Source organism: Drosophila mojavensis, unplaced genomic scaffold, assembly GCF_018153725.1.
Source record: "Drosophila mojavensis isolate 15081-1352.22 unplaced genomic scaffold, ASM1815372v1 contig_136, whole genome shotgun sequence".
NCBI classification, from domain to species: Eukaryota; Metazoa; Arthropoda; class Insecta; order Diptera; family Drosophilidae; genus Drosophila; species Drosophila mojavensis.
Genome location: NW_025318667.1, coordinates 31,872,389 through 31,891,743, shown reverse-complemented (window position 1 = coordinate 31,891,743; position 19,355 = coordinate 31,872,389). Strand labels below are relative to the sequence as shown.

Here is a 19,355-nt window from a genome sequence, read left to right as displayed (position 1 = left end):
GAATATTATTTCTTTTATATTATTTCATTGAATTACTAATTGTATTGAATTACGTGTGTGTGTTACCACGTGTGGTATTGCGTTGTCTGTTATAGAATTACTGAATTACTAGTTGTATTATCTTTTGTTACCGAACCGGCAAACAGTTTTTATTATTTTATATGGCTTGGGAAGCCCTCAGGATCCTTTTTGGTGTAAGACCTACTTAGGTGAGGGTGGTTCCACAATCATCTGGTCTCTCTTTGCTTTCGTTTCATTTATTTATTTATTTTACTTTTTATACCCTGAACCCATTTTCAATGGGAAATCAGGGTATAATGGTTTTGTTGAAATGTATGTAACAGGGAGAAGGAGGCGTGGCAGACCCCACAAAGTATATATATTCTTGATCAGGGTGACGAGCTGAGTTGATTTGGCCCTGTCCGTCTGTCTGTCCGTCTGTCCGTCTGTCCGTCTGTCCGTCTGTCCGTATGTATGAACGCGTCGATTTCAGAAGATATAAGAGATAGAGACTTCAAATTTTTTTTAAAATGTCCGTAATTACAGCGCGCATATCAAGTTTATCATTAAAAATCGATAACTCATCTCGATCTTTTTTTATCGATAAAAAACCTTATCGAAACCCAGTTATAAAATTATATCTTCTACACCTTTTTGCTAGAGTCTCCAAATTTTTAATGTATGCTTATATGCAATTTATACAATTTCGGTTTTTGTTAAAATTTACCCCCCACCTCTAAATTCACCCCCTCACCCTCACTTTTGTAAAAAGCGTATTTCAAATACTAGAGACTTGTGCTTTGGCAATTACATGCATATTCATGTTATAATCATAATCTAAAAGTTTCATGAAGATCGTACGTCCATAAAAAAAGTTATTAAACAATTAAGTTCTCATAGTAAGCGCACACTGCAGCCCATGCGTGTTTATGCGTGGGTGCTTGTATGTGTATGTGTGTGTGTGTGTGTGTGTGTGTGTATGCGTTTGTGTCTGTATGCGTGTGTGTGTGTATGTGTGTCTGTATGCGTGTGTGTGTATGTATACCTGTGTGTGCGTACGTGCGTGTGTATGTGTGTGTGTGTGTGTGCGTGTTTCTTGTGTAAGCTGAAAGTCGCGAAAAAGTATTGAAATATCTATTGCTCCAAGGGTTCAGGGGATCTCGTAGTCGAGCAGTCTCGACTAGAGCTTTCTTACTTGTTTCTTTTATATATTGTTGCCAGACTTATTCTCTTCCGAAAGGGAAGCCCAAAGTATTCCTCTTTGGTTCTAAGACCTACTAGGGTAAGGGTTATTCCACGATCGAATAGAAGGTCTCTGCAATTCATGTTTTTATACCCTGAACCCATTTTCAATGGGAAATCAGGGTATAATGGTTTTGTTGAAATGTATGTAACAGGCAGAAGGAGGCGTGGCAGACCCCACAAAGTATATATATTCTTGATCAGGGCGACGAGCTGAGTTAATTTGTCCGTCTGTCTTTTCGTCTGTCCGTATGTATGAACGCGTCGATTTCAGAAGATATAAGAGCTAGAGACTTCAATTTTTTTTTTTTAATGTCCGTAATTACAGCGCGCATATCAAGTTTATCATTAAAAATCGATAACTCATCCCGATCTTTTTTATCGGTAAAAAACCTTATCGAAAACCAGTTATAAAATTATATCTTCTACACCTTTATTGCTAGAGTCTCCAAATTTTTAATCTATGCGTATATGCAATTTATACAATTTCGGTTTTTGTTAAAATGTACCCCCACCTCTAAATTCACCCCCTCACCATCACTTTTGTAAAAAGCGTATTTCAAATACTAGAGACTTGTGCTTTGGCAATTACATGCATATTCATGTTATAATCGTAATCTGAAACAATTAAGTTCTCATAGTAAGCGCACACTGCAGCCCATGCGTGTTTATGCGTGGGTGCTTGTTTGTGTATGTGTTTGTGTATGTGTTTGTGTATGTGAGTGTGTGTATGCGTTTGTGTCTGTATGCGTGTGTGTGTATGTATGCCTGTGTGTGCGTACGTGCGTGTGTGTGTGTGCGTGTTTCTTGTGTAAGCTGAAAGACGCGAAAAATTATTGAAATATCTATTGCTCCAAGGGTTCAGGGGATCTCGTAGTCGAGCTGTCTCGACTAGAGCTTTCTTACTTGTTATTTTTTCATATTTCTGCTTTGCTTGTTGATTAGAGATTTCCAGATAACCGCTTTTTAATTTTGTTATATAGTTAGTGCTTTAAACTTAACTTTGACCACTAGGTTTCTTTTAATTTATACGGAAACCCATCATTCAACACAGGTGGAAATTGTGACGTTTATTTTTTATGACATTTGTCTTACGGCAAGGATTTGAACCTCGATACGAGAATTAATCTCGTACCACCATTATGCCTGCAAAATTCTTGTATTTTCGTTTTAAGACTCGTCTCGGCACGGATTTGAACCTAGGTATTTTCAATACCACCATTTAGCCACGATTTCTTTTATGTTATAGAATTATCTAGTGCACCAACACTTGCTAGAAATTATGTTATTATTTATTGTATTATTATGTTATGGCAAGGACTTTCACCCCATTACGTTACAAATCGCAGAAGTACTTCGTAATTTTGCCAACAATTGCCCAATCGGATTGGAACCATTTATTTGTACTTGCTTTTTTAATAAGTTATTTTTATAGAATTATTGACACGTCACCATTTCCCTTTACTTCCGTGAAGAATGCGGGTCCCTGCTCGGGCGCCAGTTAAGCGCTCCCACACTAGAGTACTACTGATTGGGGACGCTGTGTTGAGTTCTTGTGAATATATAACAACTTTGTGTTCAATGAAATAATATATTTTATACAATTTGGAACAATAGGTCTAAACTCTCTCTAGTCCGAATATAAACTGAACTAAATCTGTTCAACTGGTTAGGGTCTCCCCTTGAATGTCTGACTGGACTCTCCAGCCTCCTTAGATTGTCGAAAGTCTTAACTTACATTATACATTATACTTTATACATTATACATTATACATTATACATTATACATTATACATTATAAATTATAAATTATACATTATACATTATACATTATACATTATACATTATACATTATACATTATACATTATACATTATACATTATACATTATACATTATACATTATACATTATACATTATACATTATACATTATACATTATACATTATACATTATACATTATACATTATAATTATACATTATACATTATACATTATACATTATACATTATACATTATACATTATACATTATACATTATACATTATACATTATACATTATACATTATACATTATACATTATACATTATACATTATACATTATACATTATACATTATACATTATACATTATACATTATACATTATACATTATACATTATACATACATATACGGTTACCAAGAAGTGGTTCTGGTTGCCAAGCAATGGTGCGGTCAAGTTGCTGACGTTAACGAAGCCAACAGAAGAGCCACAACAAATAAGGTAAAACGTGTACATATGTATATTATTTTGCTGGATTAATCGCGTATTCAGTTGAAATTGGATAAAGCAATCAGGATGTCGTTCAAGGATGTGCGTGGTGAGTGCTTGACCAGTAGCTGTGGCTGCGGCTTTAACTTTTTCAATTTTTGCTATCCTATCATCCTTCTTGTTGATGCTCTCATCCATCAGATTTGAGTGAGCAACTCAAGCTGTTGGGCTTTTCACGGGTGCTTCCGCTTCAAGCACTCGCCACTCATCATGGTAGCCTAACTAACTTTTATATTGTGGCCGAGGTAATACAGTGGGTCTCTGGGCTGCTGGAGCCGGGCGTTATTCTGGCCGGTAATGTGGAAACGGAGGAACAGCGTGTGCTGCTCATACGCGTCGCCACTGAATTCTTTGTGACAAAGGCAGCCATAAAGCTTAATCCGCGTAAACTCTATGCCGCCGCGGCTGTTAGTTGCACTGAGTTACAGAAGATAACAAGTTTGCTCATTGCGCCTACACGCATAGAAGAAGATGTCGAGAATAGAGATGAGGAAAGTGAGCAAGATTGCAGTCTCAAGCAAGCAGACATTGGCGACAAAATGGATGAGTTGCGTCGAGCTCGCGACCTATCCTCGGATTTAACACAACGCGGCGCTGGTCTTTTCGATCTGCTATCTAAGGAGCTGATCAACAAGTCAGGGCGTGTAGCGCAGGTACAACGCGCAATGGAACTAGTCAGCGTGGAGCGCACTTTGAAGAACGCTATCCAGGCCAGCGACTTGAAACTGCAGTCCAGTCGTGCCCAACTAGAGAATGCACGTGTCGAACTTAATGCCCTCAACTCGAAGCTTCTGCGCAAGCGAGCAGAGCTGGAGAGAACCAAGCAGAGACTAGAGGCACTCCAAAACTTCGGCCCGCTCACATGTCAGAGTTTGAGGAATGCGAGAGGGAGCTGCAGCAATTATTTCAGCGTTACTTTCTACGATTTCATTTGCGTGATGCGCTGCGTAATTACCTGAAAGCACGCATCAAGCGACGTGGTACACCCATTTCATCGCCAATACTTCAGAAGCCGACAGAGAGCTCGATGTCATTTATACCAGAGAGCCTTATCAAGGACGATGACGATGAAGACGAAGATGGTGTTCATATGGGCAACGGACTGTCACGAGAGGCGGCCTTCGGTCTGGACTCAGAAATACCCGACATACGCGACGAAGATTTAATGCTACAGAGCACCACAGCAGACAGAGGTGTCCATCCCGGGTCGGTTGTCGGCTCGTCAACGGCGGCACCCAATAAGAGACCTGGGACGGCCACCTCTCGCAAACGTCCTACCACTGGATGTATTCGAAGAGCGGCAGCCACGGTATCTGCAGCTACCTCAAGCGGCGCACGCCCCACACGCATTGGACGAGATGGACCAAGTAGCAACATGCTCATTCGCTTTGGAGATAACGACAGTAGCTTTAGCAGTTCCGATAGTGATTTCAACGTGGGTATGGGCCCTGGCAAGGGTGATGATGATTGTAAGTCTGAAACGTATATTATTAACGTCAACTGATACATATTCCTCCTTACTCTCTATTCCCTATTTCCAAATCTTCACCTAGTTGATCTTAACTCTATCGATGATATTAGCATATCAAAACTAACGGGCGAGCTGCCACTGTGCCCGAAAACGGCGATCAAGCCGGAGCACAATAGCGACGAGGATTTTTAGCCAAACGAGCTGATGAATAGATTTATATACTACTAGCAGTCCCAGCAAGCGTTGCATTGCCCTACCCTTATTTCTAGGTAAAAAATGATTAAAAGGTATGTTGTTCAGGTTGGGATACACTCTAATTAATTTATTAATCAGATTTTCATTCAAGCACCTTGTGGTAAACGACATTCTTCGTTTTTTGGTCAGGTGCAAGAACAAATAATGCGGATGGTTTGCCAACACGTGAGCATGCCACGTACAATTGACCATGAGAAAAACACGCATTTTCTAGATTGAGGCCACAAATAGTCAAAGATTGGCCCTGTGATTTGTTGATCGTCATGGCGAAGGCAAGACGAATCGGGAATTGAATTCGTTTAAACTCAAAGGGCATATCTGTTGGGATCATCGGAATCCTTGGAATAAGAACTTCCTCATCTTTAAATTTTCCTTTGAGTATCGACGCGTGAATAACATTGCTCAACAGTTTTCTTATTACTAAACGCGTTCCATTGCACAGTTTTGGTTGGTTTAAATTTCTAAGCATGATAACTACCGAGCCAACCTTCAGTTGTAAATTGTGCGGTGGTAAACCAGGCACATCCAAGGAGTTCAAAAATTCAGTTGGATAATTAGTGGCTTCATCTTCGTTTGTTACACAGTCGATAGATTTAAATGAATACAGAGTACCAACGATTTTATTTTGAATTATAAAATTAAGGTCATCCACATCTTTATTTTTAGCTGCCAAAATTGCTCGCTCACTTAACCATTTAGTATTTTTGTGGAAAGCAATGATATTCGGAAATACTTTGTATGTCGCTGGTAAAATAGTCAATCGACCAACATTTTCAGAATCTCCGTCTGTAATTATTGCATCGCGTAAATGAATATACTCTTCCGAACGCAATTTAGCTTGATTCAAACGGATGAAAGTCAGGCGCTCCGTTTCGATTTTCACGTACATGTCAACGCAGTATTGTTGAAACAGTCGACGAAATCGCAACAAATAATTGTCAGAATTTTCACGAATCATCAAACGATATGCGTAATAATTCATCGAACTAACCTTCTTGGCAGTTTCCTCACCTGACCCCTAATAGGTTTACGACTCTTACAGCTACTCTCTACCAAATTAAGAGTGATAAGTTTTTTTGTGTACCAAAAGCAAACAGAATGAAATGTATATAAAGTTAAAATGAAAACAATGATTGATCTTACCATTCAATGGATTTATCATTTTGATATTAAAGTGATATCCATCGTCTCCTTGCCAAAACATCAGCGGGTATTGTAAAGCGTCATATGAACGGTGCGTTTCAGATATTCTTTGTAGTTGCGCAGCACTGCGTCGTGTAAGCACAATATCGCGTGCTTCCAAGCTTTCACCAACAATCAGGATTGCCACTTCATCGATTGTTGGAGCATTAAATGTGCGTTCATGTGTTCCAGCTGGTCTTTTATCTGCTCTGATTACTATTTTATAGTCATCTCTTGGCATGCGCTCTAAAGCGGTCTTGAACAACTTGACCAATGCATGATGTTCATGAAGCATTTGCTGCAAATCTTGGAGAATTGCTCTTTTCATCGCAGTGTTGATTTCTTGGCGCCGATCAAGTTGCTCTTCCATATTGCCCATGAAGTATATTTGCAAGAATTTGTGCTGTTCATCTTCAATAGGTTGCAATGATCCAATGCAATGGCAAATCTGGCCTTGAATCTTTACATTCAAAGCCATAGTTATAGTTAGATTTACAAACACTTTTTACAGAAATCTAACCAACTACATTATCCCAAATAAGAAAATAAAATTTTTAACGTAAATTACCTTAAATGTCGGATTATATCCGTGTTCTTCAATAATTTCCGCCCCAAATGAAGTCATTTGGAAACAGGCATTGTATTTTTGAGTGTTCGCTAGAAAATGTCGTGATTCTAGTGTTTCGCCATAAAGCAGGGAACGCAATGGCTCTGGTGGCGAGACCACTAATGGCAATGTCACTTTACCACTAAGGCAGCACAAACCGGGCGTTTCACCAGCAAACTTCAATGCGCCACAATGCTGGCAAACAACGTCCATTGGACCAATGCAAACTAAACGATTCAAGCTGTAGTCAATGGTACAATCATATCGAAACGCTGCTCGATTCAAATCAATCCTTGAACCATTTCTTATTGCCGTTTCACGGGCTGCCTCTCTTTGAGAAGCACGAATTAAGGCCCTTCTTTGCTGGGTACTAACGCGGCGCCTTTCTCGTTCTTCGTCAGATAATTGACTCGCGGTATTCCGTAGCCTAATTGCATTATGGGTCCGCTGGGAAAGATTAGATCTTCTAGGACGCGGCATTTTCATTAATAGTAATACTGAATATGCACAATCGCACAAAACCACATAAAATATCGAGAAATCGAGAAATATAAATAAAAATTATTTACAAAAATAATGTCGAGAAATACACATATAAATTATTTACAAAAATAATGTCTGAGAAAAACAAATTCAACAATACCTACCTGAACTTTCGAGATATTTTGCTTTTGTCCGTATGCGTATTGTTTTTCAAAATTTTTTTTTTTTAACAAATGTGCTTTTTTATGAATAGTCAGGTTCGCCTGAGGCTGTGCCGTAGACTGACTGACTACATTTGTTTATTTACTTCTACACTATTGTCAAAACTGTCACTGTTACCAAGCCTACTGGGTATAAACAAAATTTGAACATTTGGGGAAAAAACCGCGTTTTTCAAGTATTCGGCAAATTTTTTCAGTATTTTTAAGACCCTATACTAAACTCGTTGCGGAGACAAATCCAACAAATCAAAAACCATGAAAATTGGTTCAGCCCAAATCAAGTTATAAGCAGTCTTCACTTTTACACAACTTTCTTTTATATATATAGATAAATGAGTTATTAATGTAATATTTGTAAACTAGCGATATTCCCTTAATCTTTTATTTATCCACCATTAATAGGCCATTGATGTTCCATCAAACTATAATTAATACACAATTAATGTGTTATACGACTATATTCGTTTATTATGCAGACACGCCAAATACATTTTCTCTTCAATCTATGCAACACACATACGCACACATACCAGCATTTGTAAATATATGTACATACATACATACATATAAAAACAAGTGAAAAAGCTTAAGTCGAGACTGCTCGACTACGAGATTCCCTGAGCCCTTCGAGCAACTGATATTTCACAAGAAACACCCACACGCTCACAGACACACAAGCATGGGCTGCAGTGTGGGTGAGGGGATGGACATAAGGGTCCATCCATGAGTTATAATAAAAATCGAAATTCTATAAAATGCATATAAATCTACATTTAAAATTTGGAGATTCTAGCTTTAAAGGTGTAGGAGATATCATTAAACAACTTATTTTTGATAGGGGTTTAATCGATAACAAAATATCGGGAGTAGTCATCGAGTTTTGAGGAAAAACTCGATATGCGCGTGATAAATAATACAAGTCTCTAGCTCTTATATACAGCGTGACCGAATATGGTATTTTAAATACTTTTTGGTATTTTATCAGTTCTGATTTTGCTCAAAAGTATTTTAATGGTAGCATTTTTCTTAGATTTTATGGTATTATATGGTATTTTTGGTTTGGTCATACTTTAAGTCTTAATGAATCGAATGCTTAATGCTTAAGACTTGCTTAATTTTAAAACAAATAAATAGAAAACATGAGCAATAAGCAAAAATATAGAGCTGAGTGGGAGACTATGCCGGAAAATTAAAAATGGCTGGGCAGGAGCGCAAATAATATGGATGCGTGCCACACTGACATTTTGAGTAGGCTGGCGTCACTTAAGCAGCACGCGGCTACACAAAAGCATAAAGATAATATGAAATACTTCTGTGGAAAATTAAAGGTGAGTTCTTTATATGCTTTTAAATTATATGTAAATAATAACTATTCTTTTTTCAGATTCAATCGTTTTTTAAAGAGTCGGACAACACTCTAACTACCTCTATCAAAAAGGCAGAAATTATGTTTGCTGCAACGATTGCTGAACACAACATATCAATGAGAGCAATGGACCATATTAGCTATGTGATCAAGTGCCATTGCGCAAAGCAGCTTCGCTTACGTACAATGAATTTTAAGCATTTAATTAATTTTCAGACTTTAAATATATATTGGAATATGGAATTGAATACGAATGCATATTGTTCTAGTTTTATGTTGGACTGAAATATTATTATACCCTGAACCCATTGAAAATGGGAAATCAGGGTATAATGGTTTTGTTGAAATGTATGTAACAGGCAGAAGGAGGCGTGGCAGACCCCACAAAGTATATATATTCTTGATCAGGGCGACGAGCTGAGTTGATTTGGCCCTGTCCGTCTGTCTGTCTGTCCGTCCGTCCGTCTGTCGGTATGTTTGAACGCGTCGATTTCCGAAGATATAAGAGCTAGAGACTTCAAATTTTTTTTTTAAATGTTCGTAACAACTTAGAATTGTGTGAACGATTTTGGGTTTTATTTGAAGAGGCGCGCTTACATTTAAGTAGATGACTTTATTTCAATGATCGTGGGTCTGCCTATCAGAATGATTTTTTGTTAAATGTAGTACCTGGTTAATCCCAGTGGGCAAATTGGAATGCGATCCCTTCGATCCCTTGCACCTGCACAAAATACAGGTGAAATTTAGCATATGTATGTACATACATACATACATATACGGGCCAAATAGACCCATTTTAAAGGGTGCATCTGTTAGATGTCGTAAAACTCATGCAATTTAAAAATACCTATAAAAGTAATGGGAAGTGCACTTGTTACTTTAGTTAGTCAGCTACTTAAATGTAAGCGCTCCTGTTCAAATAAAACCCAAAATCGTTCACACAATTCTAGGTTGTCGTAGGCACACGTCAATGCTCATGTCGCATGCATACACACATAAACATACACTAACATACGCACATACATATAAAGGCACTCAGATGCGTCTACAATGATTACCCCATCATTTGTGAGCATCGCGGCCTCTGCGTACACACAATCGAACATACATATGTATGTAAGTGTGAGCCGTTCACAAGATCGACCTAATGCAAATGCTGGGCTTTAAAATTGCTACAGGCAGCAAGAGCCTCGCACACAGGCATACAAATGCTCATAGTACATGTAGCAAGGGAGAGTGTGTGCGTGCACGCTCGTCGCGAAAGCATTTTCATTATGAGCACCAACGCTTTCATACCCTTCCCACAAATAATAACGAAAACGCAAATATTTTGTAGGAGCTTGGCAAACGGCTTGAAAAGTTCGGTATACTCTTCACACAGAAGGGAAGGCATGGGTTCTTGCTGCGACGAAATTTAAATTTTCGTGAGCTGCTGCTTGTGCTCACATGCATACACATATACACATTCGAGAGAGCAGAGAGCATCGAGAGAGAGACAGAGCAAGGGAAACACTGAGCATAGAGGGATCTTTTGTTCAAAATTTGACCATCTCGGTCGAGCGCATGAAGCGAAATGATTGTGCGTTCGTATTTTTTCGTAGCTCGAACCTAAAAGTAAGGAGCCGAGCGAGTCCAAAGGTGTCTGGGATGTTAAAGCCTCAAAAAAAGCATGCAAAAAGCTTTCCACTAGTTGTCTAGTCTATGTGTTCTCTGGTTAGTGGTGCTACCTTACGAACTAACGCTTATTCTACTTACTGCCTAATAATAATCAACTAATATCAACTTACGTCCTACAACTGAAATATAAACAATGATTTCAAAATATAACCTTAATAACTACAAAAATCCAAATCCAAAACAACAAAATTCCATTTCATTTTCCTAAATCGCTACAAAATCAAACTATGCCTCCAATCCTATTCAAATCCTATTCACCATAACAAAAATCTATTTCATTCAATATCTTTACTTATTACCTACAAACATGTAAGGTGGGCAAAAAAAAGGCCACCTTACATACTATATATTTTTTAATTTTTAAACTTTTTGTAGGATTTCATTAAAAATTTTTTTTTTTTTTTTTTTGTATACTTTTTATAATTTGTAAATTTTTCAAAATTTTTCAAAATTTTTCGTTTTAGTTACGGCTTAAGCTCGGTGCAAAAGTGAACTAAATTATTTCAGTGTCGGAAAACTTACTTACTATTCAATTCGATGCCTACTATGTTATCGATCTAATTTTCTACATTAAATCAGCTTTTCATTGTTTCCAAACTGCTGCTATTTACCGTTTCCAGTGGAGATAAGAAAATATTAATAATCGTCTCGTAGAATTGCTTCCTGTGGAGATAAATATATTAGTAATGCTCTCACATGGTCGTAACACCTTTTTATACCCTGAACCCATTTTCAATGGGAAATCAGGGTATAATGGTTTTGTTGAAATGTATGTAACAGGCAGAAGGAGGCGTGGCAGACCCCACAAAGTATATATATTCTTGATCAGGGCGACGAGCTGAGTTGATTTGGCCCTGTCCGTCTGTCCGTCCGTCCGTCTGTCCGTCTGTCCGTATGTATGAACGCGTCGATTTCAGAAGATATAAGAGCTAGAGACTTCAAATTTTTTTTTAAATGTTCGTAATTACAGCGCGCATATCAAGTTTATCATTAAAAATCGATAACTCATCCCGATCTTTTTTATCGATAAAAAACCTTATCGAAAACCAGTTATAAAATTATATCTTCTACACCTTTATTGCTAGTCTCAAAATTTTTTAGGTATGCCTATATGCAATTTATACAATTTCGGTTTTTGTTAAAATTTACCCCCCACCCTTAAATTCACCCCCTCACCCTCACTTTTGTAAAAAGCTTATTTCAAATACTAGAGACTTGTGCTTTGGCAATTACATGCATATCCATGTCATAATCATAATCTGAAAGTTTCATGAAGATCGTACGTCCACAAAAAAGTTATTAAGCAATTAAGTTCTCATAGTAAGCGCTCACTGCCGCCCATGCGTGTTTATGCGTGGTTGCTTGTGTGTGTATGTATGTGTGTATATGTGTGTGTGTATGCGTTTGTGTATGTATGCGTGTGTGTGTGTATGTGTGTCTGTATGCGTGTGTGTGTATGTATGCCTGTGTGTGCGTACGTGCGTGTGTGTGTGTGTGTGTGCGTGTTTCTTGTGTAAGCTGAAAGTCGCGAAAAAGTATTGAAATATCTATTGCTCCAAGGGTTCAGGGGATCTCGTAGTCGAGCAGTCTCGACTAGAGCTTTCTTACTTGTTTAAATAGTTGACGTGAATATTATTTCTTTTATATTATTTCATTGAATTACTAATTGTATTGAATTACGTGTGTGTGTTACCACGTGTGGTATTGCGTTGTCTGTTATAGAATTACTGAATTACTAGTTGTATTATCTTTTGTTACCGAACCGGCAAACAGTTTTTATTATTTTATATGGCTTGGGAAGCCCTCAGGATCCTTTTTGGTGTAAGACCTACTTAGGTGAGGGTGGTTCCACAATCATCTGGTCTCTCTCTTGCTTTCGTTTCATTTATTTATTTATTTTACTTTTTTCTTTTATATATTGTTGCCAGACTTATTCTCTTCCGAAAGGGAAGCCCAAAGTATTCCTCTTTGGTTCTAAGACCTACTAGGGTAAGGGTTATTCCACGATCGAATAGAAGGTCTCTGCAATTCATGTTTTTATACCCTGAACCCATTTTCAATGGGAAATCAGGGTATAATGGTTTTGTTGAAATGTATGTAACAGGCAGAAGGAGGCGTGGCAGACCCCACAAAGTATATATATTCTTGATCAGGGCGACGAGCTGAGTTGATTTGTCCGTCTGTCTTTTCGTCTGTCCGTATGTATGAACGCGTCGATTTCAGAAGATATAAGAGCTAGAGACTTCAATTTTTTTTTTTTTTTAATGTCCGTAATTACAGCGCGCATATCAAGTTTATCATTAAAAATCGATAACTCATCCCGTTCTTTTTTTATCGGTAAAAAACCTTATCGAAAACCAGTTATAAAATTATATCTTCTACACCTTTATTGCTAGAGTCTCAAAATTTAATGTATGCGTATATGCAATTTATACAATTTCGGTTTTTGTTAAAATGTACCCCCACCTCTAAATTCACCCCCTCACCATCACTTTTGTAAAAAGCGTATTTCAAATACTAGAGACTTGTGCTTTGGCAATTACATGCATATTCATGTTATAATCATAATCTGAAAGTTTCATGAAGATCGTACGTCCATAAAGTTATTAAACAATTAAGTTCTCATAGTAAGCGCACACTGCAGCCCATGCGTGTTTATGCGTGGGTGCTTGTGTGTGTATGTGTTTGTGTATGTGTGTGTGTATGTGAGTGTGTGTATGCGTTTGTGTCTGTATGCGTGTGTGTGTATGTATGCCTGTGTGTGCGTTGCGTGTTTCTTGTGTAAGCTGAAAGACGCGAAAAATTATTGAAATATCTATTGCTCCAAGGGTTCAGGGGATCTCGTAGTCGAGCTGTCTCGACAAGAGCTTTCTTACTTGTAATTTTTTCATATTTCTGCTTTGCTTGTTGATTAGAGATTTCCAGATAACCGCTTTTTAATTTTGTTATATAGTTAGTGCTTTAAACTTAACTTTGACCACTAGGTTTCTTTTAATTTATACGGAAACCCATCATTCAACACAGGTGGAAATTGTGACGTTTATTTTTTATGACATTTGTCTTACGGCAAGGATTTGAACCTCGATACGAGAATTAATCTCGTACCACCATTATGCCTGCAAAATTCTTGTATTTTCGTTTTAAGACTCGTCTCGGCACGGATTTGAACCTAGGTATTGTCAATACCACCATTTAGCCACGATTTCTTTTATGTTATAGAATTATCTAGTGCACCAACACTTGCTAGAAATTATGTTATTATTTATTGTATTATTATGTTATGGCAAGGACTTTCACCCCATTACGTTACAAATCGCAGAAGTACTTCGTAATTTTGCCAACAATTGCCCAATCGGATTGGAACCATTTATTTGTACTTGCTTTTTTAATAAGTTATTTTTATAGAATTATTGACACGTCACCATTTCCCTTTACTTCCGTGAAGAATGCGGGTACCTGCTCGGGCGCCAGTTAAGCGCTCCCACACTAGAGTACTAGTGATTGGGGACGCTGTGTTGGGTTCTTGTGAATATATAACAACTTTGTGTTCAATGAAATAATATATTTTATACAATTTGGAACAATAGGTCTAAACTCTCTCTAGTCCGAATATAAACTGAACTAAATCTGTTCAACTGGTTAGGGTCTCCCCTTGAATGTCTGACTGGACTCTCCAGCCTCCTTAGATTGTCGAAAGTCTTAACTTACATTATACATTATACATTATACATTATACATTATAAATTATAAATTATAAATTATAAATTATAAATTATACATTATACATTATACATTATACATTATACATTATACATTATACATTATACATTATACATTATACATTATACATTATACATTATACATTATACATTATACATTATACATTATACATTATACATTATACATTATACATTATACATTATACATTATACATTATACATTATACATTATACATTATACATTATACATTATACATTATACATTATACATTATACATTATACATTATACATTATACATTATACATTATACATTATACATTATACATTATACATTATACATTATACATTATACATTATACATTATACATTATACATTATACATTATACATTATACATTATACATTATACATTATACATTATACATTATACATTATAAATTATACATTATACATTATACATTATACATTATACATTATACATTATACATTATACATTATACATTATACATTATACATTATACATTATACATTATACATTATACATTATACATTATACATTATACATTATACATTATACATTATACATTATACATTATACATTATACATTATACATTATACATTATACATTATACATACATATACGGTTACCAAGAAGTGGTTCTGGTTGCCAAGCAATGGTGCGGTCAAGTTGCTGACGTTAATGAAGCCAACAGAAGAGCCACAACAAATAAGGTAAAACGTGTACATATGTATATTATTTTGCTGGATTAATCGCGTATTCAGTTGAAATTGGATAAAGCAATCAGGATGTCGTTCAAGGATGTGCGTGGTGAGTGCTTGACCAGTAGCTGTGGCTGCGGCTTAAACTTTTTCAATTTTTGCTATCCTATCATCCTTCTTGTTGATGCTCTCATCCATCAGATTTGAGTGAGCAACTCAAACTGTTGGGCTTTTCACGGGTGCTTCCGCTTCAAGCACTCGCCACTCATCATGGTAGCCTAGCTAACTTTTATATTGTGGCCGAGGTAATACAGTGGGTCTCTGGGCTGCTGGAGCCGGGCGTTATTCTGGCCGGTAATGTGGAAACGGAGGAACAGCGTGTGCTGCTCATACGCGTCGCCACTGAATTCTTTGTGACAAAGGCAGCCATAAAGCTTAATCCGCGTAAACTTTATGCCGCCGCGGCTGTTAGTTGCACTGAGTTACAGAAGATAACAAGTTTGCTCATTGCGCCTACACGCATAGAAGAAGATGTCGAGAATAGAGATGAGGAAAGTGAGCAAGATTGCAGTCTCAAGCAAGCAGACATTGGCGACAAAATGGATGAGTTGCGTCGAGCTCGCGACCTATCCTCGGATTTAACACAACGCGGCGCTGGTCTTTTCGATCTGCTATCTAAGGAGCTGATCAACAAGTCAGGGCGTGTAGCGCAGGTACAACGCGCAATGGAACTAGTCAGCGTGGAGCGCACTTTGAAGAACGCTATCCAGGCCAGCCACTTGAAACTGCAGTCCAGTCGTGCCCAACTAGAGAATGCACGTGTCGAACTTAATGCCCTCAACTCGAAGCTTCTGCGCAAGCGAGCAGAGCTGGAGAGAACCAAGCAGAGACTAGAGGCACTCCAAAAAATTCGGCCCGCTCACATGTCAGAGTTTGAGGAATGCGAGAGGGAGCTGCAGCAATTATTTCAGCGTTACTTTCTACGATTTCATTTGCGTGATGCGCTGCGTAATTACCTGAAAGCACGCATCAAGCGACGTGGTTCACCCATTTCATCGCCAATACTTCAGAAGCCGACAGAGAGCTCGATGTCATTTATACCAGAGAGCCTTATCAAGGACGATGACGATGAAGACGAAGATGGTGTTCATATGGGCAACGGACTGTCACGAGAGGCGGCCTTCGGTCTGGACTCAGAAATACCCGACATACGCGACGAAGATTTAATGCTACAGAGCACCACAGCAGACAGAGGTGTCCATCCCGGGTCGGTTGTCGGCTCGTCAACGGCGGCACCCAATAAGAGACCTGGGACGGCCACCTCTCGCAAACGTCCTACCACTGGATGTATTCGAAGAGCGGCAGCCACGGTATCTGCAGCTACCTCAAGCGGCGCACGCCCCACACGCATTGGACGAGATGGACCAAGTAGCAACATGCTCATTCGCTTTGGAGATAACGACAGTAGCTTTAGCAGTTCCGATAGTGATTTCAACGTGGGTATGGGCCCTGGCAAGGGTGATGATGATTGTAAGTCTGAAACGTATATTATTAACGTCAACTGATACATATTCCTCCTTACTCTCTATTTCCTATTTCCAAATCTTCACCTAGTTGATCTTAACTCTATCGATGATATTAGCATATCAAAACTAACGGGCGAGCTGCCACTGCGCCCGAAAACGGCGATCAAGCCGGAGCACAATAGCGACGAGGATTTTTAGCCAAACGAGCTGATGAATAGATTTATATACTATAAATGAGTTATTAATGTAATATTTGTAAACTAGCGATATTCCCTTAATCTTTTATTTATCCACCATTAATAGGCCATTGATGTTCCATCAAACTATAATTAATACACAATTAATGTGTTATACGACTATATTCGTTTATTATGCAGACACGCCAAATACATTTTCTCTTCAATCTATGCAACACACATACGCACACATACCAGCATTTGTAAATATATGTACATACATACATACATATAAAAACAAGTGAAAAAGCTTAAGTCGAGACTGCTCGACTACGAGATTCCCTGAGCCCTTCGAGCAACTGATATTTCACAAGAAACACCCACACGCTCACAGACACACAAGCATGGGCTGCAGTGTGGGTGAGGGGATGGACATAAGGGTCCATCGATGAGTTATAATAAAAATCGAAATTCTATAAAATGCATATAAATCTACATTTAAAATTTGGAGATTCTAGCTTTAAAGGTGTAGGAGATATCATTAAACAACTTATTTTTGATAGGGGTTTAATCGATAACAAAATATCGGGAGTAGTCATCAAGTTTTGAGGAAAAACTCGATATGCGCGTGACAAATAACACAAGTCTCTAGCTCTTATATACAGCGTGACCGAATATGGTATTTTAAATACTTTTTGGTATTTTATCAGCTCTGATTTTGCTCAAAAGTATTTTAATGGTAGCATTTTTCTTAGATTTTATGGTATTATATGGTATTTTTGGTTTGGTCATACTTTAAGTCTTAATGAATCGAATGCTTAATGCTTAAGACTTGCTTAATTTTAAAACAAATAAATAGAAAACATGAGCAATAAGCAAAAATATAGAGCTGAGTGGGAGACTATGCCGGAAAATTAAAAATGGCTGGGCAGGAGCGCAAATAATATGGATGCGTGCCAGACTGACATTTTGAGTAGGCTGGCGTCACTTAAGCAGCACGCGGCTACACAAAAGCATAAAGATAATATGAAATACTTCTGTGGAAAATCAAAGGTGAGTTCTTTATATGCTTTTAAATTATATGTAAATAATAACTATTCTTTTTTCAGATTCAATCGTTTTTTAAAGAGTCGGACAACACTCTAACTACCTCTATCAAAAAGGCAGAAATTATGTTTGCTGCAACGATTGCTGAACACAACATATCAATGAGAGCAATGGACCACATTAGCTATGTGATCAAGTGCCATTGCGCAAGGATTTTGCTGCAAACGCACCAAAGCTGCCTTCGCTTACGTACAATGAATTTTAAGCATTTAATTAATTTTCAGACTTTAAATATATATTGGAATATGGAATTGAATACGAATGCATATTGTTCTAGTTTTATGTTGGACTGAAATATTATTATACCCTGAACCCATTGAAAATGGGAAATCAGGGTATAATGGTTTTGTTGAAATGTATGTAACAGGCAGAAGGAGGCGTGGCAGACCCCACAAAGTATATATATTCTTGATCAGGGTGACGAGCTGAGTTGATTTGGCCCTGTCCGTCTGTCCGTATGTTTGAACGCGTCGATTTCCGAAGATATAAGAGCTAGAGACTTCAAATTTTTTGTAAAATGTTCGTAATTACAGCGCGGATATCGAGTTTATTATTCAAAATCGATAACTCATCCCGATCTTTTTTTATCGATAAAAACCGTATCGAAACCCAGTTATAAAATTATATCTTCTACACCTTTATTGCTAGAGTCTCCAAAATTTTAATGTATGCTTATATGCAATTTATACAATTTCGGTTTTTGTTAAAATTTACTTTCCACCCCTACATTCACCCCCTCACCATCACATTTGCAAAAGGCGTATTTCAAATACTAGAGACTTGTGCTTTGACAAATACATGCATATCCATGTTATAATCATTATCTGTAAGTTTCATGAAGATGTCCACAAAAAAAGTTATTAAACAATTAAATTCTCGTAGTAAGCGCACACTGCCGCCCATGCGTGTGTAAATGTTTATGTGTATGTGTGTGTGGGTGTGTGTATGTATGTATGCCTGTGTGTGTGTGTGTGTGCGTGTTTCTTGTGTAAGCTGAAAGACGCGAAAAATTATTGAAATAGCTAATACTCCAAGGGTTCAGGGGGTCTCGTAGTCGAGCAGTTTCGACTAGAGCTTTCTTACTTGTTTCTATATATAATAAGTCAGTTATTATTTTTACATATTATAATTTGAATTTCCAGACGATTTATTTGTTATTGTATTATAGTGGTATTTTGTAAAATATGAAATAGTATGTTATAGTATATTTTTTAGACCAAATTGGTATTTCTCGTTTGGTCCGGCGCGGTCACCCTGCTTATATATTCTGAGATCGACGTGTTCTTACATACGGACG

The 19,355-nt window shown here is 37.5% G+C and overlaps 2 protein-coding genes and 4 long non-coding RNA genes across 7 annotated transcripts; 4 read left to right on the top strand and 2 right to left on the bottom strand.

Annotated features, from left to right (window-relative positions):
* The first annotated feature begins 3,574 nt into the window (after positions 1-3,574).
* Positions 3,575-5,233, top strand: LOC6586812 (clusterin-associated protein 1-like). Its single transcript, XM_032733415.2, is given in 4 exon segments — positions 3,575-3,596; positions 3,689-4,387; positions 4,390-5,016; positions 5,101-5,233. Coding segments are annotated over 4 exon segments (1,458 nt in total). The 3' UTR covers positions 5,211-5,233.
* Positions 5,234-5,865: 632 nt separating this feature from the next.
* Positions 5,866-6,453, bottom strand: LOC122757324. Its single transcript, XR_006357319.1, has 2 exons — positions 6,417-6,453; positions 5,866-6,284 (listed from the first exon to the last, which is right to left on the bottom strand). It is a non-coding gene; the product is annotated as an uncharacterized LOC122757324 (long non-coding RNA).
* Positions 6,454-8,717: 2,264 nt separating this feature from the next.
* Positions 8,718-9,380, top strand: LOC122757323. Its single transcript, XR_006357316.1, has 2 exons — positions 8,718-9,094; positions 9,151-9,380. It is a non-coding gene; the product is annotated as an uncharacterized LOC122757323 (long non-coding RNA).
* A 5,889-nt stretch (positions 9,381-15,269) lies between these two features.
* On the top strand, positions 15,270-17,035 carry LOC6586335 (clusterin-associated protein 1). Its single transcript, XM_002011915.4, has 3 exons — positions 15,270-15,358; positions 15,451-16,779; positions 16,864-17,035. Exons 1-3 carry the CDS (start codon positions 15,337-15,339, stop codon positions 16,971-16,973), a joined length of 1,461 nt encoding a protein of 486 aa, XP_002011951.4. The 5' UTR covers positions 15,270-15,336; the 3' UTR covers positions 16,974-17,035.
* On the bottom strand, positions 16,112-17,261 carry LOC116804650. 2 transcript variants are annotated; one of them, XR_006357318.1, is made up of 4 exons: positions 17,070-17,261; positions 16,860-17,002; positions 16,266-16,785; positions 16,112-16,202 (listed from the first exon to the last, which is right to left on the bottom strand). It is a non-coding gene; the product is annotated as an uncharacterized LOC116804650 (long non-coding RNA). The 2 variants fall into 2 exon arrangements; XR_004364655.2 differs by having other exon boundaries at positions 16,860-16,982.
* Positions 17,262-17,616: 355 nt separating this feature from the next.
* Positions 17,617-18,314, top strand: LOC116804640. The gene is made up of 2 exons (XR_004364644.2): positions 17,617-18,004; positions 18,061-18,314. It is a non-coding gene; the product is annotated as an uncharacterized LOC116804640 (long non-coding RNA).
* Positions 18,315-19,355: the final 1,041 nt, after the last annotated feature.

Coding starts and splice junctions, on each gene's coding strand:
- LOC6586335 (XM_002011915.4), top strand. CDS start 15,337: ATGTCGTTCAAGGATGTGCGTG. Junction 15,359..15,450: donor GTCGTTCAAGGATGTGCGTG/GTGAGTGCTTGA, acceptor CTCATCCATCAG/ATTTGAGTGAGCAACTCAAA. Junction 16,780..16,863: donor TGGCAAGGGTGATGATGATT/GTAAGTCTGAAA, acceptor ATCTTCACCTAG/TTGATCTTAACTCTATCGAT.